Genomic DNA, 26,012 nt, shown 5'->3' on the forward strand with positions numbered 1-26,012 from the left:
CTTATAGAGAAATTTGAAGTCTTTTTATTTTAAATTAGAAGTACTTTTATGTTTTATTTATGATTAAATCGAATAATTCGCGAATTAGTCTAATAAAATTTGAGATAATCTAAGGATCAATGGTCACATTCTCATTGCAAACTCTTTAATTACATAAATATAAATATATATCATTAATATATATATATATATAATTTATTATATGTATATATACATATATATCGATCGATGTGAAAAGCTCGACAAATATGAACGAGTCGTAACAGGAAAAGCCAAAAAGTGGCGATTAATATGAGCAGAGAAGATATAATGTAGATATGGCTACAGACAAAAAGAAATAAAAATCGCTTAGCGTGAATGCAAGTTATGTTCTATTTCATAATGTAGCAACAGTACTTGTGTTTAGGAATGTTTTATAATATTCCCGTATCTCGTAATCGTGATATGCTTAAAACATAATCGGTGTTAAAAAACGGCATACATATATGTATATATCATGTTTTATATAAATATATAAATATACATGTATTTATATATTTATATATATATATATATAATGTTCATAAAATTATCTGCAGTTTTTCCTTTCATTCAAGTTAATTCCATAATTGACTAAATTGTATATTGATGTAGTATTAGCTAGAACAAGAATTGTGCGTACACAATCCCTTTATAAATGCGCGTACGCCCAACGCACGTTTCCTCTTCATTTTACATTTCCTATAGATGTAAGAATCCTTCTTACACTGAATTTTATTTACAAAAATCAATACCCCCTTACACAATGAAATTTTTATTTTTTGTCTACCTATGCACTATAATCTACAAAATATTTCATTCAGTCCTCCAAACAGTATTCTTACTATTCCTTCCGTTCAATATTTTAAAGTTTTTTTTAATCACGGAAGATCGAGTGTACGCACATAGATATCTAAAAAAATTTGTTCTCTGATGGGACATCTTGAGAGCACATATTTTTTTCATAACATTTCAACTAATTTTTTTTTAAGCTTTTCTTTTTTACCTTTCAAATGAATTACTCTTGACACATACCAGGCTCTCTTGGTTATGCTTGAAAACTGATCATATAAAACAAGATATCTAGCCCTTTTTAGTTCTACTTATGAAATTCACTTCTAACAAGAGTTAAATTTAATGTAGCTTTACATAATGCAATACAAAATTCTTGTTTTTTAGGTTTTGCTCTTTTCTCAGTATCAACTCGTTTTGTTCAGACTATCTCATTTACTCAATATTTGCATTTGCAGCAAAATAAAGTATTTTTTGAAAAACTAAAATCATTGGGAAATAAATAATTAAATTATAACGCGGAATAGAAAATTATATAAAGAGATATTTATAAATAATTTTATAATAATGAAATTTTTTTAACAGAAATTGTTAAATCATTCATGGACTATTAAAAATTTCCTATAATGTACTTTACTGAATTCAAGTTGTTCCATTATATTTCGATTGCTTCTGCCACAGAAGTTTCATATTAAATTATTATCGTCACATTCTACCGAGGCAAGATTAACAACCTATCATCTCTTTTTCTCGTTATTCAAAAGGCTTCAGTAAAGACCATAAACGAGCTGGAGAAGTATTTATAAATACGTACTACACACTACTTTATACGCTCAAATTAAATCGCCCGATTGTATATTACGTAGCTTTTTCCGCTATAATAGCACCCTTTCTGAACAACGGTGCCATTCCTTTTAACAGTGCCCGAAATAATTGCGAGCAATCATAAATATCACTAAAATGAATATACAGGTGTTTTCTTCCTACGTTTATCAATGTAGATAGGTAATTCATTGAATTCACTCCATTTAAAAAGAATTTAATATTGATCCTTGGATCCTTGTTCTCTTCCCTGTCAATATTTAATATTATATTTATAATGATGATAATAACGTTCCAATTCCACAGCAATATTAATTGTGAGACCTATTCGTAATATTCGTAGGAATTGAATAATAGACTATATTACAATATAATTTCAAAATTATGAATATTACTGTTTAAATAGTATTAGTACTGTTTTTTTGCTGACAACCGAATAAATCGTCCACAGTTTCCCACTATTTACAGCTCAATGAATTTTACACATATGTCCATTTATCTCACGACATTACCTCCAGGAAGTCACTGTTTAATTCTGACGAACGTAACAATACGATACATCGGCACAAAAAAAATATGTAATTCTTTTTTTTAGCAATTAGGTCGATCGATGTATACCGTAAAAATACGTTTTCTTTCATTCACAGAATCGTTGAAGATCAAAATATGGTTTATATGGTAATCTTCAAAGTCAGCACATCCAAAGATAATATAAGGTCCTTTTATGTAATTATTAGAATACTCTTGATATTTTAGAATGCAGAAATTGTCTCTGTCATTGTGATTTTCAATAGTATGTGGGAACACTAAAGAACAAATCACTTCTTCCAATAAGAATAACATTTTTTACACTTTTTGCACAACTTGAGCAGTTCCATGAGTATTTCACTATACAACACATGGGAATAAATACACTCATTTGTATGAGTCATCATTCTCCCGAGTTAGATTCGTCATAGTGGGAAAATTTAAGGAAAACTTGCTCCAAAGTGGTTTGGCTGAAGCTATACTCTTCGATATCCAGCTCGAGCTTGGCTAATAATAAAAGTTTCAATTAATTTAATTACGTAATGTATGATAATTGAATCGTTTATTCAATGTTTACCTTTCTCCAACTGCGTAAAACACTCGGCCAGCGAGGTAACTGCATGTTGGGGAACAGCAAAAACTAATCTGTCGGCAAAGCTTTCTTCGAGAGTTGCATCTGGAAAAAGACTGGAAACAAATTCTTTCAGAATCGTAATCCTATCACCGGACGGTGTCGTTGGTGTACAATCACCGCCTAAAAGTTTCATTTCGAGGGTATAGCCTGCACCATATAAATTCTTCAGATGTTGAGTAGAACCAATACATCTTAACTCTCCTTTTACCATTATACCCACTCTAGAACAAAGAGCATCAGCTTCCTCCATTGAATGAGTGGTAAGAATTGCTCCTCTACCACCCTATTAAAAAAAATTTATCAATAATGAAATAACCTTCAACAATCGTGTGTTATAGAAAATGACAAGTTTCAGTAGAGGAACAAACCTGGAAACTAGCAAGGATTGTATCCCATAAAAACCTCTTTGACCTAGGATCCATTCCTGCACTAGGTTCGTCCATTAGAACAACTTTTGGACCTCCGATCATTGCCATGGCAAAACTAAGTTTCCTTCTAGTTCCACCCGAACACTCATGAGCTTGTTTATCGGCGTGCTCATGAATTTGCAAACCGGTGAGGTATAAATCTACGATTCTATAATATGGAACTTTGTTCTTGTTTGTAATTTTTTACTAAATATCTATTTAAGAATTGTACAGATATTCGAATGGGTCGAATTAATTACCTGCCAATATCACTCCATGGTACACCACGAATCGCGGCATAAGATTCTAAATGTTCCCTAACGGTAATATTCTTCCATTGAGCATCATGTTGGGGACAGTATCCCATTTGTTTGAAAGCTTCTGTCATACTTGAATTAATATTATGACCACCGATCTGTACTCTGCCTCGAGTGGCCGCTTCTTCAGCTATGATAATCTTCATTGTCGTCGTTTTTCCAGCACCATTGTGGCCCAGCAAACCGAACACTTCTCCTGGCTCAACCGCTAACGAAAGATTCCTTACAGCAACTTTTCGTTGTATTTGGCTAGCTTCTTCATCTTGTTTTGAACAGCAACTACATGAACCTGTATCCTGCTGTCGGTACTCCTTTCTCAAGTTCTAATAAATATTTAACTTTAGTTGTATAATATGAATACATTATAATAATGAAAATAATATATAATAAAATAATACCTGTACTAGAACTACAGGTGGTTCTTGAACGGCAGATGAAGTAATGAGATTAAAAACTTTTTGTTTTTCTGCTTTAACGTCTGCATCTTCATGTTCTCCAATATCAGAGTTCTCCATTATTTCTTCACCAATTGAACCGCCATTACGCTAGAAATGACAAGAAATATTTTTTAATGGAACAGTTTTATATTTCAATTTTCAACCCATTATATCAATTATACACTAACCAGGAAATACTTTAATACATCACTAACATTGCCACCACTCTTTTTAATGTCCAACAGTAAAAGCACGAAGAACCACACCGGACAATGCAGAAGCACGCCAAAGGCCATTAGAATGATCTCCGTGGTTAAATAATCAGACATAGTCAGATGATGGCAAGCAGCATTGATAGAGCACATTAGATGTACTCTTTCTACATAATACACTGCAGCATATGGTACGTACAATGTGTTCAGTAGAGAAAAAATTACGTGTAAAACAAACGCTGCTGTTCCACCTAAGAAGATTTTTAATTAATCCGTGGTAATAAATTGTAATATTTAAACAAATGTATTTCATTATTTTCATATTCATTTATACATAAAAGTCTTAATAAAAATTGGGAGCGATATCTAAACAATTTAATTTCTGAAGTGTTAAATTGAATGTATAACTTACTAAGACCCAGCATGTCAAGAATCGTGACTAGTATAAACGGTATAAGTCCAATGAAAGTTGCAATATTGGGCAAAATGCTTTGAGCGGAATCCATCTTGTCAAAGATGTAACTCAAACACGTAGAGAATAGAATGGATGATGGGCAATAAAGCATGAAAAGACCGGCTAGGGTGATGAGCGCTGGTACTTCTTGAAGCGAAGGCACGTCAAAGAGAAATATGATGCCAAGAATAGATAAACAGATGAAAAACATCAGGCCGACAAGTACAATAAAGTACGTCAGAAAGTACATCGAAAATGACAGACCATTCACACGAAGCTGATTCTTCGCTTTTATCTGAAAATAACGGATACCATAAGGAGTATTGCTTTTAAATAGCAAGCATTTATTTAAAAAATGTCATTAATAAAAACAAGACTTACTTCACGATCATAGACCACGTCCACAACTAAAGTTATTGGCAACAATACAAAATTCATTCCAATAAACAGTGCGGTACTCGCTGTGCCAATATTGAATCCCTGTGGCTGAGAAGTTTGTTGGAAAGGATGTGTCTTAACTTCAATCGGTTTTAAATTGTTTTCATTTGAGAGTAATCTAATTGGAATAAAATAAATGAATTTTATACGTGGTTATTTAAATCTACAATTTAATTTTTAATTAAATTAAATTATTAATAATTAATTTTATTTTATTTAATTAAATTTAAATTATTAATAAATTATTGACTGTACCTGTAATAAGTGTTTGATAACAAGTTTATTAAAATTGGTAGGGAATGTTGCATGGTATCATTATATGCTACAGTCAAATTGATCCTGGACAGACTATATTCATTGATATTGAAAGCAGACATATGCGGTGCGATTTTTAACAAATTTGCAAAATTCCCGTAATACTCTTCAATGTACTTCACATCTTGATTTATTCCATCGATTAAATTTGTGATATCATGGTCGGTATTATTCGCGTACAAAAGTTTAGTCTCATTTCCATAAGTATCTGTAAAAGAAAAAACAGTAGACTAAAGTAGACACTAAATTTTCTAAATTCATAAAAATGTAATTATTTTAAAACATACCAGTATTCAATGTAAGAGATTGCATTTTGATTTCAACTGTTTCAATGCTATTTAAATGGAGGCCAACGACTACTAGAAGAAGAGGCGCGAAGATAGTGAAGTACAATAACTGAATGTTCCTGATGAGTCTAAGTATCCTTAGGCGAAGCATAGCGTACAAGGTTTGGAGGAAATTAGGCCGAACTTTTATGGGGTCTAGTCCAAGGCCAAGAACAGGAGGATTTCTATCACTATGGACGCCATCCGGCAAATCTCCTGCCTCTATAGTAAAATACAATAAAATTTATAAATTATGAACTTTATAACAGTTTTCAAATATTGAATTGAATGTACCTTTTGCTTGACCATCATTCTGAACAGTGACACCTTCATTCTGCAAACTCTGATAAGAAGTACTCTTAGATTGCAACGATAAAGATCTGCTTAATGCACGATTGCGCACCATCTTTTTTGATAAATTATCCATTGTGTATTCAGGGCCTTCATCCTTTTCTAAATGCAGAAATACTTCTTCTAAAGTAGTCATTGATACTCCATAGCTGCTAATACCTAATCTACTCGATCGGGTTTTAATTTCGTGTTCTATAGCTGAGAAAAGTGGTGCGAAGTTTTCTACTGAATTATGAGGTAAAATAAAGCTCAGTTCACGCCCATGACGTCTTGCTTTTTCCGCTTTTGAGACATGACACGTTACTAATCTGGTAATGGCGTGTTCTCTTGCATTTCCTTCAAGTACTAACCTGTTATACATTCACAAATATGTTTTTATTAAACATGCTTTATCTCTGCTTTTCGTTATTTAAGAAATAACCAACGTACGTTAAGTGATATCCAATACCAAATTTATTTTTTAAGAACAAAGAACTGCCACAGCATCTCAGCTTTCCTTTACTAATAACTGCTTTCCTATCTGCTAATATATCCGCCTCATCCATAAAATGAGTAGTCAATAGAATCACTTTTCCATGACGTCTAGATTGTAAGAAAGACCACATCTGTCTCCTGGAGTAGGGATCAACCCCAGCTGTAGGTTCATCCAGGATAATAATCTTCGGATCACCGATAATGGCGATACCTACAGACAATTTCCTTTTTTGTCCTCCACTCAAGTATTTCGCAAAAGTATTTGCTTTTTCAGTTAAATCGATGTCTTTTAAAGTTTTTTTCACCTAAAAGTAATCATACACGACAATCCTTTTTATTTAAAATGTATGTAAAAAATTTTATGCGACTTGTTCACTATACATTACATTACCTCATGTTCAATCATCGATTTTGGGATACCACGTACAGCAGCGAAAAATTCTAGGTGTTCGCGAGGTGTGAGAAGATCAAAAAGGATATCATGTTGTGGACAAACGCCAGTCATGCTTCTAATCATCTGCATATCATTGGAATCTCGAACGTCATAACCAAATATCAAGGCAGTGCCAGCAGTAGGTGCGGTCAGGCCAGTTAAAATATTGAAGAGACTTGTTTTTCCAGCTCCGTTGTGTCCAAGTATCGCTGTGATTTGTCCCTCGTAAATCGTTAAATTGATGCCATTTACGGCTTTAATTTCTGGCTTACGACATTTTTGGTAGGACTTGTAAAGATCGACTATTCTAATAGCTTCACGACCCTTCATCTCACGCACCACAGGTTCAACGTCACGATTAGTCTCTTCACCAGGAATAAAAGAATTTGATTCACCATTCGATGATGGTACCTGCAAATACGACTGTGAATATATATTTTTCTATTTTCTTTCATATTCAACACTTTAAATTATTGTTAATGATACTCACCCGTGGAGCTTTTCTTTGACACCAAAACTCAGGCGTGAAGCAAAACCAAGGAGTTCTCTTCGTCCCGTATTCACCTAAATTAAATATATAATATTTGATTATTCACTATTTATCAATAATATAATGAGTATGATAACACATATTTTATGAAGCGTACTTGGAATGACGCAGTCAAAATAATAAGCTAAGCAAGCATAGAGAATTATGTCTAAAGTCATCATAATAAGACTTCCTCCAAATGGTATACCAGGACCTGACCAAAGATTGTCAAAGTTAACTCCTTCTCCTTGTAGATCTAATACAAGAGCCTAGGAAAAGATACACATCGTTTTTATTTATAGAATTGCCCATTCTTCATTGTTCTAGTATATTATTGTACACTGTAATACAAACCTTATCCATAGCCAAAGCAACGCCTGTTGGACTAAGAAGAGAGACTAACCAAAACGGAACTGAACTAGAGTCATTCACAAAGACTTGGATAAAATACATTAAGCTCATTATCGTGACTGCAAAATTGCCTAGTACACCGGCAGTCTGATAAGAAAATAGTTATAAATAATTTAATAAAGAACGCACTAAGAGTAGAATAGCATCAATGAAATACTTACTCGTGACGTGTCGAAGAAAGGTGTTATCATAAAAGCGAACATGATTATGGAAAAACTGTAGAGCACTACTAAAAGGAATATCGGTAAAAAGTGTGTGTGTTGAAACATTTGTAGTGTGAAAAGTAGTATTACTGCGACGGCAGAGAGTAATAAGACAAAAACGCTGTAGATAATGAACCATGATAACCTGTAATGAAAATTTTTTCATTTTTCGAAATCTGAATTTTGTTCTTCTAATATATCTTTTTTGTGCGACATAATTCATACATCATTTAGTATATGTTAATATTTGAAGTGAAGCACAATCTACTCGTTGATTTTCAAATAAGATTTACCTACCAGAAAATCGAATCCTTTAGGCCCATTATCTTCATTCCTTCCTTGATCTTTTTCTCCTTTTCGCCGACTATTAGGATCAGAAGATAAGTGACGAATTGTGAAAGAGAGAGGACCATAAAAAGAGGTATAACAACTCTCAAGGCCAGCATCCAGTCTAAATAAAAAATATCCTTAGAAATGTACCCATAAAAGACACATTAATTATTAATTTAAATCCTAAATCATATGTCTTGTTCTTATAGACAAGAATTTAATATACTAATTAGGGATCACCCATAATTAAATATTCTATATTTTTACTTGCGGTGAAAGCTTCTTTAGGGAACATTTCTAGCTTAACATCCGGTACAGTTACATCTGTATTCCCTGTGTCTAGCTACAAATTGTCAATATACAGAATCAATAGATGTATATAATAAAATTTTCATTATTATATTACAAGATTATTAACATAAGCAGCACAAAACATACTCTTATCTTTGTGATATCCATTATCATTTGTAATGCTAGGAAACCTGAGTGCAAATAGTTATTCGCAGGACATGATCCACCAGTCTCCATCGACAATACACCTCCCAGCCAATGGCTCGTATCCTTTCGGCAAGTAACTGGCGCGGAATACAATTCAGTTGGCGAAGGTGGATTCGTATATGATGGATTAGTTCTTATCTCGTACCTAGTACAAATTGCGACATAACGGTTAAACGTCTTCGATTTTTGCTTTTTTAGCTGATTACTTCTATTAAGTGTTTTTAAATATTACGAGAGACGCTGAGATATGGGTTGAGAATCCTCGAAGATTACTGCTAAAGGTACGCTATATGGGTCTCTCCAATACGCTGCTTGCAGATCATCCTTTGTATCGAACACCATGAAATTTAAGGGAAGTTTGCCAGGATAATCCCACATTGATGCCCACAGGGCATTCATCGAATTTAAAAAAGTCTGAAACAAGGATAATATCGTAAAGACGGTTACATGTTTGTAGTGTATGGCAGATTATAATGTCTTAATGACGGGAACATGTACCAAAGTTTCTGTTGAGTTTGGAACAACGGCTATTGTGTTGTTCCTGTAGCCATTGAACGTCTCGAATATACCACCCTCCTGCCTCTGCGTCGTCATTGCGGGATAGTTTGGATTTGGTGGCAAAACTTTTACCACTATCAATACACCTAGGGTGCAAAGGGGGAGGAAAATCTCCTGTAAATAATACAAAAAAATCATTAAAAACCATATCAAGATTTTTACACTTTGCTTCATTATCTGCTTTTATAATAATACAGAAATCATATCAGACTAAAAATTTATTTATCTGAAAGAACAAATTTTATGAGAAATTGAATTTTATGATATTTCAGAAACGTGTTCAGGCAAACTGTATCAAATGATTTATGATGATGAGTTGTCTAATGTAAAAGGGACTAGAAGGACTGCAAAGGAGAGCAATTAGCTACACGAAAAAAGAAGGAAAAGAAATAATATGAGTTTTTAGAAAATAATATGAAACAAATAGACAAACATTTTTAATACTAGACATCGATAACTTTTTAACTGACCCTCGGTCACCATCAGCAGCTGTTTCCTCTCGCCTATGGTTAATAATGCATACGTTAAAAATCGTACACGACGATTTCGATTGAATAGGGTTGCGAAGGTAGTATACACGATAGCTTCTGGAAAGTACCTCCCCCGTGCGTGCATAATAATTATTCTACCTGCACCCTCTTCTCCTACACCTGTCGTGCAACGTAAACCTGCGCAAGCGTTCGATACAACCCCTTGTCGGTCCGTTTGAATAAGGGAAAAGTGGATATGCTGATTCGCTTTCGTATTCCGTCACCATGACGATCAACAACGGACCAGGCTAGTTCGATTCATCAGCACGATTATTCTGGATTTACAGTTTTACGGCCATTCATAAACAATTTACGATTTTCTTTCTATATCACAAATTTTTGTTCGCCAAACAATTAATTTAATAAGAAAACAAGAAATAACGGCGCATGGCAATGAAGTAAAATAGACTGGAAAAGTTATTCTAGAACAATTGGATTGGTTCTAATTTTCGGATTTTTTAAAGTTGAAATTGCCTTTATTGTAGGCACGTTTGATAATTCTTACATAAATAATTAATTATCATTTTATTGGAAATATTTTTGGTTTAAAAATTTTAAAATTGGAAATTTCGGAAATTTCTTCTTTCTGATAAAAGATAATCGATTTTAGTGAAATTTAACTCGTACCTTTTTTAAACATTCGTAAATTTATTTTACATAATTTTAGATATATCCTAAACTTTATCGAAATTAAAAATTTCCATTATTTAAAGAAACACGGTACTCTAGATTATTAAATATCAACCTAATCCAATTGGATAATATTCCTTCAAAATTATTTTTCATCGCTTGGAATTTCTTGGTGGACAAATTAAAAAATACATATACATAATTAGATGTCGTTCTTCGTTGATATCGTAACGGAGGATTCCTTTTACGAGAATCTCACGTTGGGTGTAGTGAAGATTCTCGAGAGTTTCCCATACGTAAAAAATGTACGAGTCGACCGTAGAAACGGATGTGAGACTATGGCCATTACCAACTGGGAGCAACGTCATTGTGTTACGCTGCCGGAGAACGTTAGAAACTTCTACGCTGCAATCGACGGTTTCCTGCTTCAGTGGAACCTCGAGATAGCAGGTAAGGCCCTCCTAAAATTGTCCACGCATTTTCATGATGCTCTTTAGTGACTTTCATTCGCAACTATTCCTTCTGATCCCGTACATTACTAGTGGTTATTTGACATTGTCATTTCCACTGTTTTAATATATATATATATTCTTGCATCTATAGTTTCTTGCTGTGTAGCTATGGTTTCTCGGATCTTATCTTCTATTTACTCCATTTCTCCTCAAAACAATTATCCTTATATAATTCTGTGTTGTTTCAACGAAAATTATCCTTTTTTCGCTTTTCTTTCCAGAAAATTGTTTTTGTTTTCTTGCTAAAAATAAAGATTTCGATTGTTTTAAAAGAATAAAAGTAGCTATTAATTCTGGGTAGATTAAAAATATGCAGCCCTATTATTCAAAATGAATATCAAATACATAATGATTAATAATTCATGGTTGAAATAATTGATAGGCAGTTTAAAGGGCTACAGATGTTAATTACTTTCATTACCGAAGTCATACAATCGAAAGCAGTTATTTAATATTGTATTTACATATTCATATCTATGGATATTTTCAGATATTATAATAGATCGTATACATAAAAAATGCAATTAAATTAGAGATCCCACATTGAATGAGAACAACTACATGGTTATTAATTATTATTCTCAAATTATTCTCACGATACACCTTTTTTACACAGGTGAAGAATTTCCTGTAGGACGTATGGAAATTGGCACGCTTTCCTCTCTAAAGCGCTACGCAAACAATCCCAAAGATCATCAAACAGATTCCACCAAGCAAGAACTCGACACCGACGCTCATAAGCCAGATAATGAAGTTACTTCCAATAGCATAACTGATCTTGAAAATCCAAATTCAATTAATTTGCAAGGAAATGACCATGGTTGCAAGATGTTTGAAATCGCAAGATGCTTCCCAGAGAGCGGAATGGCCAAAGTTTATTTATTATACCGCATGAAACATGAGGAAGAATCACCAACAATCTGGTTGCATCGAGAAGATACTAATAGATGGTATCATTTGGCAAATAATTTCACCGTGTATTTCCGTATGATGCTGGTCCATTTGGGTTTGCCATTGTGGCAGTGTTGCGTGTCTGGTTTGTCTCTGCCTCCATGGGTCGAGCAAGTCTACTTTCTCATTGGTCCTCATCTACTTCCTTCCGCTGTTGAGCCCACGGAGACCATCTCTACTACCATATGGAATAACGGGCCCATAAATGTTATCGATCCAGCAATTTTTAAAGGGAAGGAAGGAAAGCAGAAGAGCTCCAAGAAAAAGTAATTTGTATGATCTTTTGGTGTTATCTGGTAGTAGTTATTGGAATCTCTACAGCAAAATGGAGTTCCCAAGTAGATAAAATTGATATTCAAGTTTAGTGGAATCTGTTCTAATGAAAGATCTTGTTGTACTTTGCGGATGAAACCTTACATAATCATATTTGTATTGCTATGATAGAATAGAAGCCTGCTATATAATTATATAAAGAAATAAATATTGGCAGTAGAAGACTAATACAACTCTATTGAATTTCAATGTTTAATGTATTTTACCCATAGTACGATTCGAGTAGTAATTATCTTTCTCTCTCAAAGAATCCGCTGGTAAGGTGCAACGAAACTCTCCAAAATTCTCCTATAATCCAATATCTCTACCACCCACAGTTTTCGTAGCAATAAATTCTCTCTAACCCCTAACATCATAATACCATATTTCCTTTCTCCAAACAATATCCTCTTCATCTAACCACCATTTACATTCTCAAAAAAACTTATTCCACCGCATAAAGCAATCAGTAGAAATAATATACTCCTTTCCCTTTCTGTTGAAATTGGCCAGGCAAACGACGAAACCATTCGGATGAGTAGGTTTATTTTGAGAACTTGAGATCATGCGATGCTTCAATATTTTAGCGCTATCCTTAGTCACGTGAGTCAATGAAATGAAGTGGGCACTGCGCTTTGTTCTGATCTATTGTTCAAAAGCAATGGAGGAAGATTAAGAAAAAGATATCAATAAAGACAGAAAATTGTATACTTTTCTCCTTTTCGTCTATTTTGTAGGCGTCCACGGCGACCCTTGGCTTAGTTGACACAAAGCTAACACAAAAACACCGAATGAAACGAATTGGCAATACGCCCTCCCCCGTTGGCAAACGTGGACGTCCACGGGACGCGGTCACTTCGTCGCCGTCCATGGAAACTATCCGCGCATCTTTCTCTCGATTGTGGCCAGTGAATTCGGATTGCAGCTTTACTGGCATCCAACATTTCCTCTCTTTTCCTTCTTTCTCTCTCCGTCTTCCGGTTCTTCTTCTATCGCATATTCGATTTATCCCCTAGCAATGCTATTCATCGAATCCGCCGATCCGTTCACGTATAAATCTTCGTTTTTTTAACTAGCTCCCCCAGGTATTGTTTCCAAAAATATTTTGGTCGGCAAATAAATGATCATTTCAAATGTTGAAATTACCAATTCGAATTTATGTCCAGTCTACAAATGTTATGTTGATTTCTACGTTAGTTCTCCGTACATAACAAGCATATTTTCATATTTTGGGCAATCTGTTGAGAAAACTGTTCACGCCAAGCTCTTTTTATCTGTTCTAGGCTTTCGAACAATCTGAAAAAATTCTGTGGCATTTATGGAAGTTTCTACTATATTATACAGTTCATTTTTAATTGAAACGTTTGAAGGTTTCTTGAAGAAAATTAGAATTTTGCTTAGAAGAAATGCACGTATGAAGTTTCATAAACGGTTCAGGTGGTCTGTATTAAAGGGTTGACGCTGAAATTCTTAATAAGTTTCATTTTATTTAATTATCGTGATATTTGATCTCTTCTTCTTCGAGTTCCGTATTAATAGAATGTCTTCTTTCGGGTATGGTCGTGTATTACGCTGTTCGTCAAAACTTCTGCGTTGACTTGTTAAGATAAAGGGCAGATCGAAGACAAGAGAGGAAAGGCGAACCTAAATATAGCTCGTTAGAGGTAGAGAAAATCGATTTATACATAAAATAAGTATTTGTATCTATACTTAGCCCTGGCCTCCCAACGCGAGCCACTATTCGATTAAGACGCCTTGTGCCATAAAACAGTTAAGACGGTCACATAAAAATCCTATGAAACCGCGATCATGTATTCCTTTTGCATGATTGTTTGAGTCAGGTTGCCCGTCCATCGACAATCAGTGAAATATTAGCGCATAGTTTCTCGTTAACGCAATGTATGCCGACACGTTCAATGCAAACTTGAAGGGTTCCACAGAAACTTTAAAATGAGGTCAAACAGCTGCGCAACGATATTTAATTACATAAAAATAGCAATTTCAATGAATGATTTGCGGTTTTGTCGTTTCTATCCTGAGATATTTCACTGAATATTCGCTATTGGTAATTCACATATTATAAACTATTTAAATTGGTAAATCACGTATTATAAATTATGATACAATTAACCCTATAGAGAAAATTATATTATGTATATAAATTTTGATAAGATTGATTCCACAGCGATCTTAATGAAAGTTCTATAAAGAATTCGATAAATAAAACAATCAAATCCTCTAGCAAATATACAGTAATTCATGAAAGTATTTGCATTAGTATTTTTATGAGTATAATATGTGCGTTACACAAGATTTTTCAATTTCATTAGCAGAGTAAGGAGACATCACGATTACATGATCATGATATCATGATTACAATGATAGAATTTCAAACCAATGTGGAAATATACAGAGTAAGTCATCTAACTCCACTACTTGAATTACTTATAAACTGTTGGTCATATGAAAAGATCTTTTAAGTTGTATAGTATCAATGGCTAGTTTATAATAAATAATATTTAATAATATTTGTTTCAAATATTACCAATGTGATCATGATTCATACACTATACAAGATCTTTTGTGTAGTATACATAATATATTTAAAAAATCTTATCAAGCGATCAAATATTTTCATGACCCACTATGTAAGAGTACATATTTTGTTCAGTTTCAAGGATCGCTCATCATAAAGGATGTTAAACCTTGTTAAATCAATTTTTTAAGCGTTAATTGCTTTATAATTAACGTACCGCCGTAGTCTTCCGCTTCTCGCGCTTCTTCAACAGGATATTCCTCACGAGCATCGCTCGCAGCTGAGACAAGTAGACCCCGCACATGTCCATTCTGCGAGATGTACTTGTCTTTCTGATTTCTGCAACAGAAACGAGAAACAAATGAATCGGATTTGAAAGAGAAGAACACATGGGCCTCCTGTTTAAACTAATTAACACGACAGCTTGGTTCAAGCGTGCTTTAGTTTGTCTTAACGATATTTGTAGTACTACATTACGATCCTGCCAACGCTCATGTCTCTACCTAAATCCTACGATTTTATTCAAACCTCTAAAACATGCTACTTTTCATAGATTTTTTCTATTCTATTATAACTTCCATTCCATTGACCATTCCTTATTAACGACCTCTTTAATCATAAATCAATTCATCCGATTCCCTGATCCAATCAAACGTCTTTAAACCTTCCATGCTCTCCCTAATTCGAACAAATCCTATCAGAACACAATCGTCTTTCCGTGCCCTATTACAACGTTACCAATGTCCCTAATTACTAGATCGTGGATCTTTATGCGTTTATACCAAGTACAGACACATGGAAATAGATAAAAATAAATAATTTGAAATACACGAAATACTTATTACAATATTTAGAATATAAGACACTTCTCACATGAATTTCACTTTTTTTATCAATATTTCTAAAAATATGAATTTACATATATTATCTATTAGCTACTAGAATCAATAAAATGGAATCAATAACAACCGGTCGAGATAGCGCAGATAAACAAAATATTTGTTTAAAACGCGTGATAGGTTCCAGCCATTAACTGGACCGGGATATTTTCCGAGGAGTCGCTATGCTTATTTTTAGCTGAAGGTTTTTAGAATTTATCTGAATACAACTATATTACCATATTTTATTAATGATGTAGTTCTAATCTTTGATAACTCAAGGAACGTAACGCAACGTATTATACCTGCTTAAGAATAACAGAATAGAACTGTTGTATATAAAACTTCTGAATATGAAACCTATACCTTTCCTTGTTTTTTTAATAAACACAATTTAAACGTTGCGATTTGCCGTCTTACTGCTGCAAATTCTTCCAATTTATTAATGTATAATTTCCTCCATCTGTTATCATAACAAATTTATTGCATTTTTTCAAGTCATGAAAACATATCGCAGCAGAGAATGAAAGCAATAATTTAAATTAACGGGGATGATAGTTTCATAGTGATTAAATCCAACTATTCAAAATCTTGATTTACATCACTATGATCATTAGTCGTGTCAAAAGAGACATCATAAAATATTTGGCTATTAGAAAAGAGAATCGTGATTCAAAAAAGATTAGGAAATTATAGTTCCGCGGTATCGGGCGAACCAACCGCGGGAAAGATTCTTATTGATTAACATCCAGCAGTGGCGGTTTGGCCGATGATTGGCCCCCGGCCGTGACGAGAGTTTTCACTTCGACGTTGGAGCTCTTTGTTGGAAAGTCGTCTGCCTGTGCCACGTACACGTAAGTTACACAGATACAGCCGCGATGTGGTCGATAATTCGTCGTTTGCACTATTTAAGCGTTCGCGCGTGTAAGAGCGAGCAATATGCCACCGAATATGTCAAGGTCTTCGTCATAGTTCCTATACATATTATTGACCTATGAAAAAAAAAAGAAAATATGGTTCGTTAGTCGATAAGAATATGTAGGAAGAACCGGAAGTAAAAGGTGCAACTGGAATAACTAGGTACATATGTGGGATCGGAAATAGAAGATATGGACATGGAATATGAATCTTGGAAATCTATCTCTGATGAAAGTCGTGAATTTAAACGCGTGATTTATTTGATGATCATCGTCGGTGCTTCGTCCGTGCATTTGATAATGGATGATAAAATATTCGTACGCAATTGGTAATCTTGCAGATATGCTATTACGTCTTCGATGCAGGAATCATAGGCGTAAAGGCCAAGTATATCGAAGAATATGTTTGAGTATTATACCTTTATATATAAATGTATTATAAGTATGTATTATATTCTATCTTATAATAGAAAATTCATTTATATTAGAATGCCGTTATATCATATTTCTTTTATGCATTATAAGATGTTAATGAAAATTGGACAATAGGCATTTAGAAGATGTAAGTTTAGACATCAATCCCATAAAAAAAATTCACCCAATTTTCAAAATCATAATTTAAGGCTTGTTGCACGAATTATAAACGATTTAATTTTGCTATTAATCAATAGATATACGCTGGTAGTAAGGTATACCAAAGAATTAGTTGATAAGCCTTTGCCTCTATTATATTTATACAATACATTTATCTTATTTTATAATGTCATTCTGCAACATATAGTCTATTACGTATATTAAGCCTTTCTTTATTAAGAAGTTCAATTTCAATACTGACTTTAATTCCAAATTACGAGACTATGAATTATTAAGTACATACTTTCAGTGTTTAATATTTAATATAATGACATTTCAATATTTTATTGTTGGCGTGTATATATATATATGGAAATATCATAAGAAAAGAGATCAATAATATTAGAGCTAATTTAATAGTATAGAATAAAGGACACATAAGTATCAGGATTTTTTTGTGGGTGGAGCAAATTTATTAAATTGTAAATATAATGTAATTTAATTGAACGTCTTTTTGAATTACTCTTTTTAAAGCATTACTGTCTACACTTTTGTGGTACAATTTCCCCCACGCGAAGATTGACTACGTGGGTGGCCGAGAATATTTTTCACAATCTATTTACTATCGCTTTTTGGGCAGAGAAAGTTATGAATTAAATCGAAAAAATGAATTAAATCTGGGAATCGATGAATAGTGACGACCAAAAGTTTGGACAAACCAGCTTCATAGAATTGGAAAAAACGAATTAATAAAAATTATTTTCGCTATTAAACATTCAGTGGATTGATTTTTATAAAGATACAAATATCACTGCGTGTTTTGGGAATAGTATTAAATTATCCTTTTCAGTGGCAATTTTTACCGAAAAATAACTGATATTTTAGTATTAAAAATATCACGATTTCTACCAGATAAACAAACTTTAAAATAGCTACGTAGATATTAAGTTTTGCCATCTGACTAGAAAAATCATACACGAATAACGCCACCATGTTGTACATAAAGTAACGAGAAAAAGATGGCAATTTGCAAGATCACATGTGATACAATTATAATTAATGCGCAACGATAATCAACGATGCAAACAGCCGATAAGAAATTCTTCATGCATTCTTTTCTCTATCATCGCATCACAACGCGGCTGTTGCGTAACACTGACTTCATTCTACGTGCAAATCGAACTTCCGGCCGTATCAAAGAACTCTTCTTTATTGCAGTCGGGAAACTTCTTCATGGAAAGATAAGTAGCAACTTTTTAAATCTTCAAACGCGGGCTTATTGTTATAAATCGAGATCCAAGCGGAATAAATCGAGACCAGCGAATCATCAAATTTTTATGCAAATGTATGTTCTTATGGACACGACTAAAGAAATAGAATTTAAGTAAAGGCGTGTTTTACCTATCAAACATCATAATGGAAATTCTATTCTAGTTATTAAAATGCAAGATATTATTGATACTTTGTAACTTTTACGAACCTTATCGTTATTATCGAACGAAACTGAATTATTTAAAAAGAGATGTGAAAATACAATATTAAACGATAAGAATTAAATTGAAGAAATAGATACCTGAAATTACGGTTGAACTCTCCCAAGAATATATGTTTTAAATAATTTTCTGAGTCGTGTCCCATGGTACGAGCTACGAACGACTGACGACTAGTTGCTTATCGTATATTAAGTAACTATACAGCTGTTAGACGTTTACATCAATAACAAACAAAAATACTCGTACATGATTCATAGAATTCGAATCATAAAAGTTTCGATACTTGGCAATAAAACCGATAACCAAGCATTTAGAATCTAATTTAACCGATAGATAACGAAATGGTGACACGTTTATCGTCAAACCTTCGCAAAAATCAATATTCCCTTTCTTTACACTTGTTTGCGTAACAAAAGACCTGTTTTTTTCACGGCCGAACATTGCCATGGTATCGATAGCAATTTTTGTGCCACTTTCAGAACTGTATTTTTAGATCCTTTTCGCTCTACAAAGCTAACTGCAAAATCAAAAACGTTCTTAAAAATCCTGCTATAAAAACAACTAAATATTGGGATAAAAAATTACAACTTCTAATTATCCATCGATTTAAGACGTCACCTAACATTAGATTATCTGTTCCCACAAAGAAGATCTAAGAGATAGATATCTAGGAGAAATTATCAAATTAACCAAAGTATATGTATTTAATTAGAACTTAATAATATATATAATATACATAATATAATATATATATATAATAATATATATAATAATTAGAACTGTCACCTGTAATAGTCGTTGTATATTAAATCATAATCTGAACACTGCTATTTCGAAAAAAAGACCCGATAAACGTTGCAAGTTTTGCTAAGAATTCAACCATTTCATTTGTAACGACTTAATGAGATTTCGGTCGTAAAGCACGTAAAAATCCAAACCTCGATTGCTATAAAGTATCTTAAAAAAGAGTCCATTGACTTTATCCGTTAACAACCCCCTACTCGATAATAAAAGAATGGGGTCGTTCGATATCTTTCTACCAACAAGGAACAAATAAAAATCCCGAAATGCTAAACAGAAAGAAGAGATTAATCTCACGTAGCCGACTGACTGACGCAACAAATGAAAAAACAAACAAAGAGGAGAGAAGAATTAGTTTGTTGGGGGCGTGGAACTTACGTGAATCACGTGCTGCTGGACAGTTGTATCGAAAAGGGCGACTCTAATCGGCCGTACCCTCTCCCTGATCGAAATTAGCAGAATAGTCGATGTAGTCAGAGGTAGCAGTGTCGTGGCCGTTTCTACCGTACCCGATTCCGATCGATCGTGACTCGTGAGTGGACGTACTACAAGCTGCGACAACGGCATCGCGATGAACGACGACGGTGCAATCGGTGCATCGCCGGTATACGTTTGTAATGCCGCTGCTCCTGGCCATCCTCGTCCCCGTCACCGATTATCCGTGATTTTCTCTTCGCTGTAATTCAACAAACACATTGGGTTTATAATCGCACTAATAAGATAGATAATAAATGACGGAACGAACGGATGAATGAAGCGTAGCGGGCTGAGTATTCGTATAAAGAGAAAATATTTGAAGATAAGTTTACTTGTAGTTTTGTTTTATCTCTGTAAACTATGTAAAACCAAGTCCAATTTCTAGGCCGTCAGGCTGAAACAATCAAATACATACATGATTTTACCGATAACTACTTGCAGTTGGAATTCAACAAGGTGGTCTCTATCGTAAGAGTATAGTTTCGAAATCGATAATATTATAAGAGATATAACGGTAGGCTAAGGCCTGCTGTTCGCCAAGTGACGCTTCATAGACGCGTATTAGACGCATTGATGCTAACAGTACGTTTCCATGCAACGCTCATTGTAAAGTAATGTGCACCCGTTCACGAAATAGCAGCGAACCGTTTTCGTCGTTACGCGTTTTCGTCATGATGACTGGCGTTAACGTGGTGAGTAACGAGGCGTACGTTGTAGCTATAAGTGACATATAGTATATCTAATATCTAATATGAAGTGATATATAGGATGAAAACTTGTTCCTCGTCGCTCGCTATTTTAATATTGTAACAACAAAATGTATTTTAATATACGCCTCGTAGATCGAACACCGTCGTAGACGTATCGTCACGTCTAATAGACTATGCTTAAGCCGAAACTGTTTCACTTTGGTGCAACACTGTGGATGAACGTTGCTTTCATCCTCGTCTCTATCCAGGAATGAAAGTTCCTCCAGAATAGAACAGTGTAGATTCGGTTTTACGCTTCTGAGAAACGACGCTTTATGGACAATGAGCCTATGGTCCAATTCTAACTGGGTTCGATCCTCTTACTAGCAAATTCCGGATTTTTATAGAAGTTTATACTTGAAAAAGTAGAACTCAAATAGAAGTTCGTTTTATGTATCTATTATGAGACTATAAGGAGTAATATTCTATTGTGAATATTTTATATATTTGTTTATATTATATGTATGCATTCTGTGCATTTTCGTATATTTAAATTTCGCATAATTGCACGAAAATCCGCAGTCGACTTGGTATATCCCAAAATAGTTCCTCTTCATCGAAATCATGTTATACGATATACCTGTTTAGAGTTTACACTATGGTTAACGTAAATGCGTGTTCTGTTGAATTAAATGTCTGAAAAGTGATATAACTACTTGTATAAGAATCTATATACATCGATATACACATTTGGTGGATGATTCAAACGTGCCAATTCATCAGGAAATGCATCGACTGTATCCATTTTCGAATTAGAAATCAGTCATTTAGAATATGGCTACATTTTGTAAATTCCTGTGCAAATTGAATAAAATATCTTGTACACTGGTCAATAATCTTTACAGACCTCGATTTTCTCGCAGTTTGCGGTTTTCTACATATATAACAACATCATAAATAAAGTGCAGTTTTCTAAGGATTTTTATACAATATTATTAAAAAAGTAGAATCTCGGTAGAAAATTGTTTAATTTACTAAGCATTATAGAAAACGTTGTATGCTTTGAATATTTTATATATTTTTTCATATTATGTATGTTCTATGCAATTTTTCACTGTGAAATTTCCTATGAATGCACAAAAATACGCAGTCTAATCGCGAGATGAGAAGAAATTGGTGGTAATGGATTGGTTCTTAATTTTTTCCTTAATGTTACGATACGCGCAAAATAAGTTTATAAAATATGCGTATAGACTTATCTATGATAACCATAAACACATTGGACTAGTTTTTCTTTTTTCGTTGGACAACGAATCGTCGAACTAGATATGTTGTTTATAAAATCTTCAAGAATGCCGATTATATCTGGCGATAAAAGTGAAAGGTAACACTCACGTTTGGCTACGATAAAATCAATCCAATCCTCAGGCGACGAACACAATTCGATGAGGAAGCGAGTCGGAGGCCAAGGGGTCGACGTGTTTCGGGATGGACTCTTAGTCCTTCCGGTTTGCTCCATCCATGTGGGCTACGTTCGATTGGAACCAAGGGGTTTGCCTTTCATCTACCAACAAATAACAACGAAAAGGCTCTTTTACTTACTCGTTATGGCTCGTATCAAAGAACGAAGAAGCTTTGTTTCGCGTCGAAGGACTTAATGGCCCGAAGGAAAGTAATTTCGCGAAAGATTGAAGTCGATTTTCGATACATAGACATCGTGTAAATGCTGTAAGGCGAAGAAGAAATATGATACGGCGGAATGAGCTAATAAAGAAAGGAGAATTTCAATTTCTAGTAGAATGTTTTAAGTACGGGGCATCTTTCGCCGATGGTAAAAATCCCTGTCGACCTTTTACGCAGATGTTTAATATCGCAAACAATTAAGCACCGATTTACCGAAGGATGTTACGTCGATTATTCTTTAAATAATGGATGTTACGATAGAGGAAGAGGAAACGCACGTGGTGCCAGGCTTATTGAGAAAGCACTGCAGATGGTGGTGTGACACCTGGTGAGATCATCGTCGATCGATCATTGGAATAATATGGATGCAGTGATCATCCATTTTATGTTTAAATCTTAGCAAGCCTCTTTTATGTTTGACTCTTAATACTATATAATTGTTGAATTCAATGAAATCATTTGCACACATCATATCTTATATTAGTTTCATGCGTATTTTCATGAAATGGAATTCACAAATTTTGAAACTTGCTGTATTAAAGGTGGAGATAATCAATTCATATATTTAGTTAAAAAATGTCTAACATTTTTTATTTGATCTCATTAGTATTTAATTAACATTTCATTAATATTTTAACATCGTCTTTATTATTAGTATTTAATCATTATATATTAGTATATTAAGATGTGAACAATACAACTGAAAATTGTCAATATAATTTCTTGTATCCTTTAAAATATTGTTAAAATGCAATTAGAAACAGGGGGAAACGAATCCACGGATGTCACGTACACGTTCAACAAAAAGTCAGCACACGAAACACGCCACATTTCCTTCGTCCCTGAAACTTGATTCATTCTGTTGAATTGTGCGGAAACGCGAGACTCTAATTGTCTTGATTCGGTATGGTATATCTTCAGCAAACCGTATTTTGCCAGGAATTCTCTTAAAGTACTTCCTCCGTGGAAATATAGAAGATATAGAAATAAAAAATCTGATGGAAAAATGAAAAAAACAAAGTGAAAGGAGCTTCAGAAATTTAACAAATATTAATCTTTATATCGATGTCGACTTTTATATTCCGTGAAAATACGTGAAACTTTCCACTTTATTGTTTTTATTAATAACAGCCTACATTGTTTATGGAAAATAACGAAAGAATTTCATGTAAATTTAATTGCATAAATTTGTTATTGAAACATTATAGATATTAAAATTTAAACGTTAAAAAAGCGTAATATATTTCTAGAATTCGAACACTGAAGAAATAATTATTAATATATAGACAATATTTATTAAAAACTTAACTCTACAGTAGAACTTATGGCGAATTGAGTTTCATTTCTATAATAGATTAAAAATAAATTACTTTCCTTGGAATAATATCGTATAAGTATTTCTTTCAATTTAATGAAAAAGTATTTTTCTTCCGTTTTTCAATTGCCCCGACTAAAATATTTAATAAGAACTCTTTCTCTAATAGCTTCATTTCCTTGAGATTTCATTTTCTTTCCATCACTTTTTCATCGACCTATTCTTACACACTATCATATCGATAGCCAGTCTAATATCATTTCATTCCTTATACTTCGCTGTGAACTCATATTTATATCATACTTTCTTCCTATTTTTAGAAATAAGACGCAATCACAAGGCTAACAAAAATTCATTAAAAAATTATTCTATTACAAGATATCCCTTTTCTGTCGATACTTACAAATGTAGACAAAGTAGAGAAGCAGAAAATCGAAAACCCTGTAATTACAGTCACCGATACCTTTACCTTATCAGTATTCTCTTTTACGCCTTATTTCTTTCAAATTGAATTCATTATGCATATCGTATTAAGCAGAGAAATAAAATATAATTAGTGAATTAATTATAAAAAATTGTAAAAATGTAGCTACAAAGAAAATGAAAAATATTTTGCTTGTATTTCGTGATCACAATCATGATCTAAATAATTAGATTTGAAAATGAAACGTTTAGGCTGGTTAGATTAACGCTTAGGTTATAGTTAAAATGATTGAGTGTGGTCATCACGATCTTTCGCCATGAATCGTGGCTTGTTTTACCAACAACGATATCGACAACTCGTGCAGATATCTCATCTTATTATTCTACTTAAGTTTCGAACTCTGACTTGAGATTTAATCAATACACGAAGGCAACACTTTTCTAAGATTCTTATTCAAACCTAGTTCATGAATGGCGATCATTGTTTGTAATCTAAATTTACATAATTCCAATTGTCATTGCATTTCAATTTCATTCTTCAATTCAGAATTACAATATTCACGACATTACGTGTATTATTCATAATGCATGATGCAAAAAATATCGCTGTTCTCATATCACTAAATAAATATAACTATACAGATTCTTTAATCCAAAAACCTTTGATTATTTTAAAAAAATTCTCGTAGTTTCCTTATCGTGAATTCCATAATACAAATATTACTTGACAAAATTTTTATATTACTATATAATAAAGTTTCTTCAATTTCGGTTATTTGACTCTTATTTTTTTAAAAGCTTTGTTTTATTACTAAAACAAGAAATCAATCGGAGAAGCATGAGAAACTAATACACTTTTTATTATTAAAAAATGCGTCGCATTTTTACATTTTTCCCTATTTCATAAAAACAAGTAGAAATGTAATATTTTACAATCTAATTAATTCACTTAATATTTGCAATTTTCCAAAAAGATTGAGATAGGTCAGCTTAGATTTCAACAGTATTTAAACATGTTTAAATAAACAGAAATACTCCCATCATTTAGAAAATTGTTGATCTTAGCCTGTTCTTTTTGGTAAATTTTGAACATTACGTGAATTAAACCTAAAATCTGTCCTTATTTCGTAAAAAAGACCAGAATTAAATTGTTAAAATTTGAAAATTAAAAATTAGACAGTATAATAACTCATCAAATCCTTCCATTATAAAATCTTCAACTATTTTAAAAAATTTCAATTAATTTCCTTTTGTCGCAAATTTTGTAATAAAATATTACTGTCTGAAAATTCCCATATTTTTCATTCAATAGAACAATACTATCTCTTTGACGATGGCGAAGTAATCAACAAAGAGTGCGTTTGAAATTCATAAATTCCTCCACGTTAACTGTATGACGCAAAAGTTCATCTCTCCGTGGTGCGGAATACAGGGCAGAATTTGTCAAAATTACATTCTTATCGGGAAACCTTGGTTGTTTATAGCGGTGACATGTCGCATGATGAAATGAATAATGAAACATGGCACGATCTGATCGAAGAAAACTCGACCACACACTAGCATTTATATCTGAATTACAATTATTTATATCTATGTTCGTTTGTTATTTAAGCAATTGAGAATACGTGTACTTACAAGCAAATAAAAAATACGCACACACGCGTCAAAGAAAGAAAAGAATCCAATATTCCTATGAATTTGACATAACGCAGAAGATAGTGGCTTTTTCTAAATTCTACAAATTAAAATTGATATACTGTTATCGTACGAGTAACGAAGTATTATCTAATTTTATTTTTTTTTTT

At 33.2% G+C, this 26,012-nt stretch overlaps 2 protein-coding genes across 3 annotated transcripts in view; one reads left to right on the forward strand and one right to left on the reverse strand.

The window, feature by feature from the left end:
* Positions 1-348: 348 nt before the first annotated feature.
* LOC100748755 (ATP-binding cassette sub-family A member 5) overlaps positions 349-26,012 on the reverse strand; it is a 33,703-nt gene continuing 8,039 nt past the window's right edge. The window contains exons 2-26 of one of the 2 annotated variants that reach the window (XM_003486419.4): positions 22,182-22,350; positions 19,999-20,296; positions 15,176-15,297; positions 9,428-9,601; positions 9,162-9,343; positions 8,870-9,074; positions 8,699-8,774; positions 8,399-8,552; positions 8,060-8,246; positions 7,842-7,985; positions 7,606-7,756; positions 7,449-7,522; positions 6,917-7,369; positions 6,481-6,830; positions 5,995-6,401; positions 5,662-5,922; positions 5,315-5,582; positions 5,003-5,177; positions 4,580-4,916; positions 4,144-4,418; positions 3,917-4,063; positions 3,462-3,841; positions 3,163-3,370; positions 2,738-3,077; positions 349-2,667 (exon numbers count right to left, since the gene is read on the reverse strand). In XM_003486419.4, coding sequence (XP_003486467.1) covers positions 2,564-2,667; positions 2,738-3,077; positions 3,163-3,370; positions 3,462-3,841; positions 3,917-4,063; positions 4,144-4,418; positions 4,580-4,916; positions 5,003-5,177; positions 5,315-5,582; positions 5,662-5,922; positions 5,995-6,401; positions 6,481-6,830; positions 6,917-7,369; positions 7,449-7,522; positions 7,606-7,756; positions 7,842-7,985; positions 8,060-8,246; positions 8,399-8,552; positions 8,699-8,774; positions 8,870-9,074; positions 9,162-9,343; positions 9,428-9,601; positions 15,176-15,268 — 5,145 coding nt within the window. In that variant the 5' untranslated portion in view covers positions 15,269-15,297; positions 19,999-20,296; positions 22,182-22,350 and the 3' untranslated portion in view covers positions 349-2,563. Of the gene's footprint in view, positions 2,668-2,737; positions 3,078-3,162; positions 3,371-3,461; positions 3,842-3,916; positions 4,064-4,143; positions 4,419-4,579; positions 4,917-5,002; positions 5,178-5,314; positions 5,583-5,661; positions 5,923-5,994; positions 6,402-6,480; positions 6,831-6,916; positions 7,382-7,448; positions 7,523-7,605; positions 7,757-7,841; positions 7,986-8,059; positions 8,247-8,398; positions 8,553-8,698; positions 8,775-8,869; positions 9,075-9,161; positions 9,344-9,427; positions 9,602-15,175; positions 15,298-19,998; positions 20,297-22,181; positions 22,351-26,012 lie in introns of both variants that reach the window. The other variant, XM_012380889.3, reaches the window with a different exon arrangement.
* On the forward strand, positions 10,854-12,626 carry LOC100748873 (tubulin polyglutamylase complex subunit 2). Its single transcript, XM_003486420.4, has 2 exons — positions 10,854-11,097; positions 11,776-12,626. The coding sequence occupies exons 1-2, from the start codon at positions 10,854-10,856 to the stop codon at positions 12,378-12,380; spliced, it is 849 nt and encodes a 282-aa protein (XP_003486468.1). The 3' UTR covers positions 12,381-12,626.

Source organism: Bombus impatiens, unplaced genomic scaffold, assembly GCF_000188095.3.
Source record: "Bombus impatiens unplaced genomic scaffold, BIMP_2.2 scf_0114, whole genome shotgun sequence".
NCBI lineage: Eukaryota > Metazoa > Arthropoda > Insecta > Hymenoptera > Apidae > Bombus > Bombus impatiens.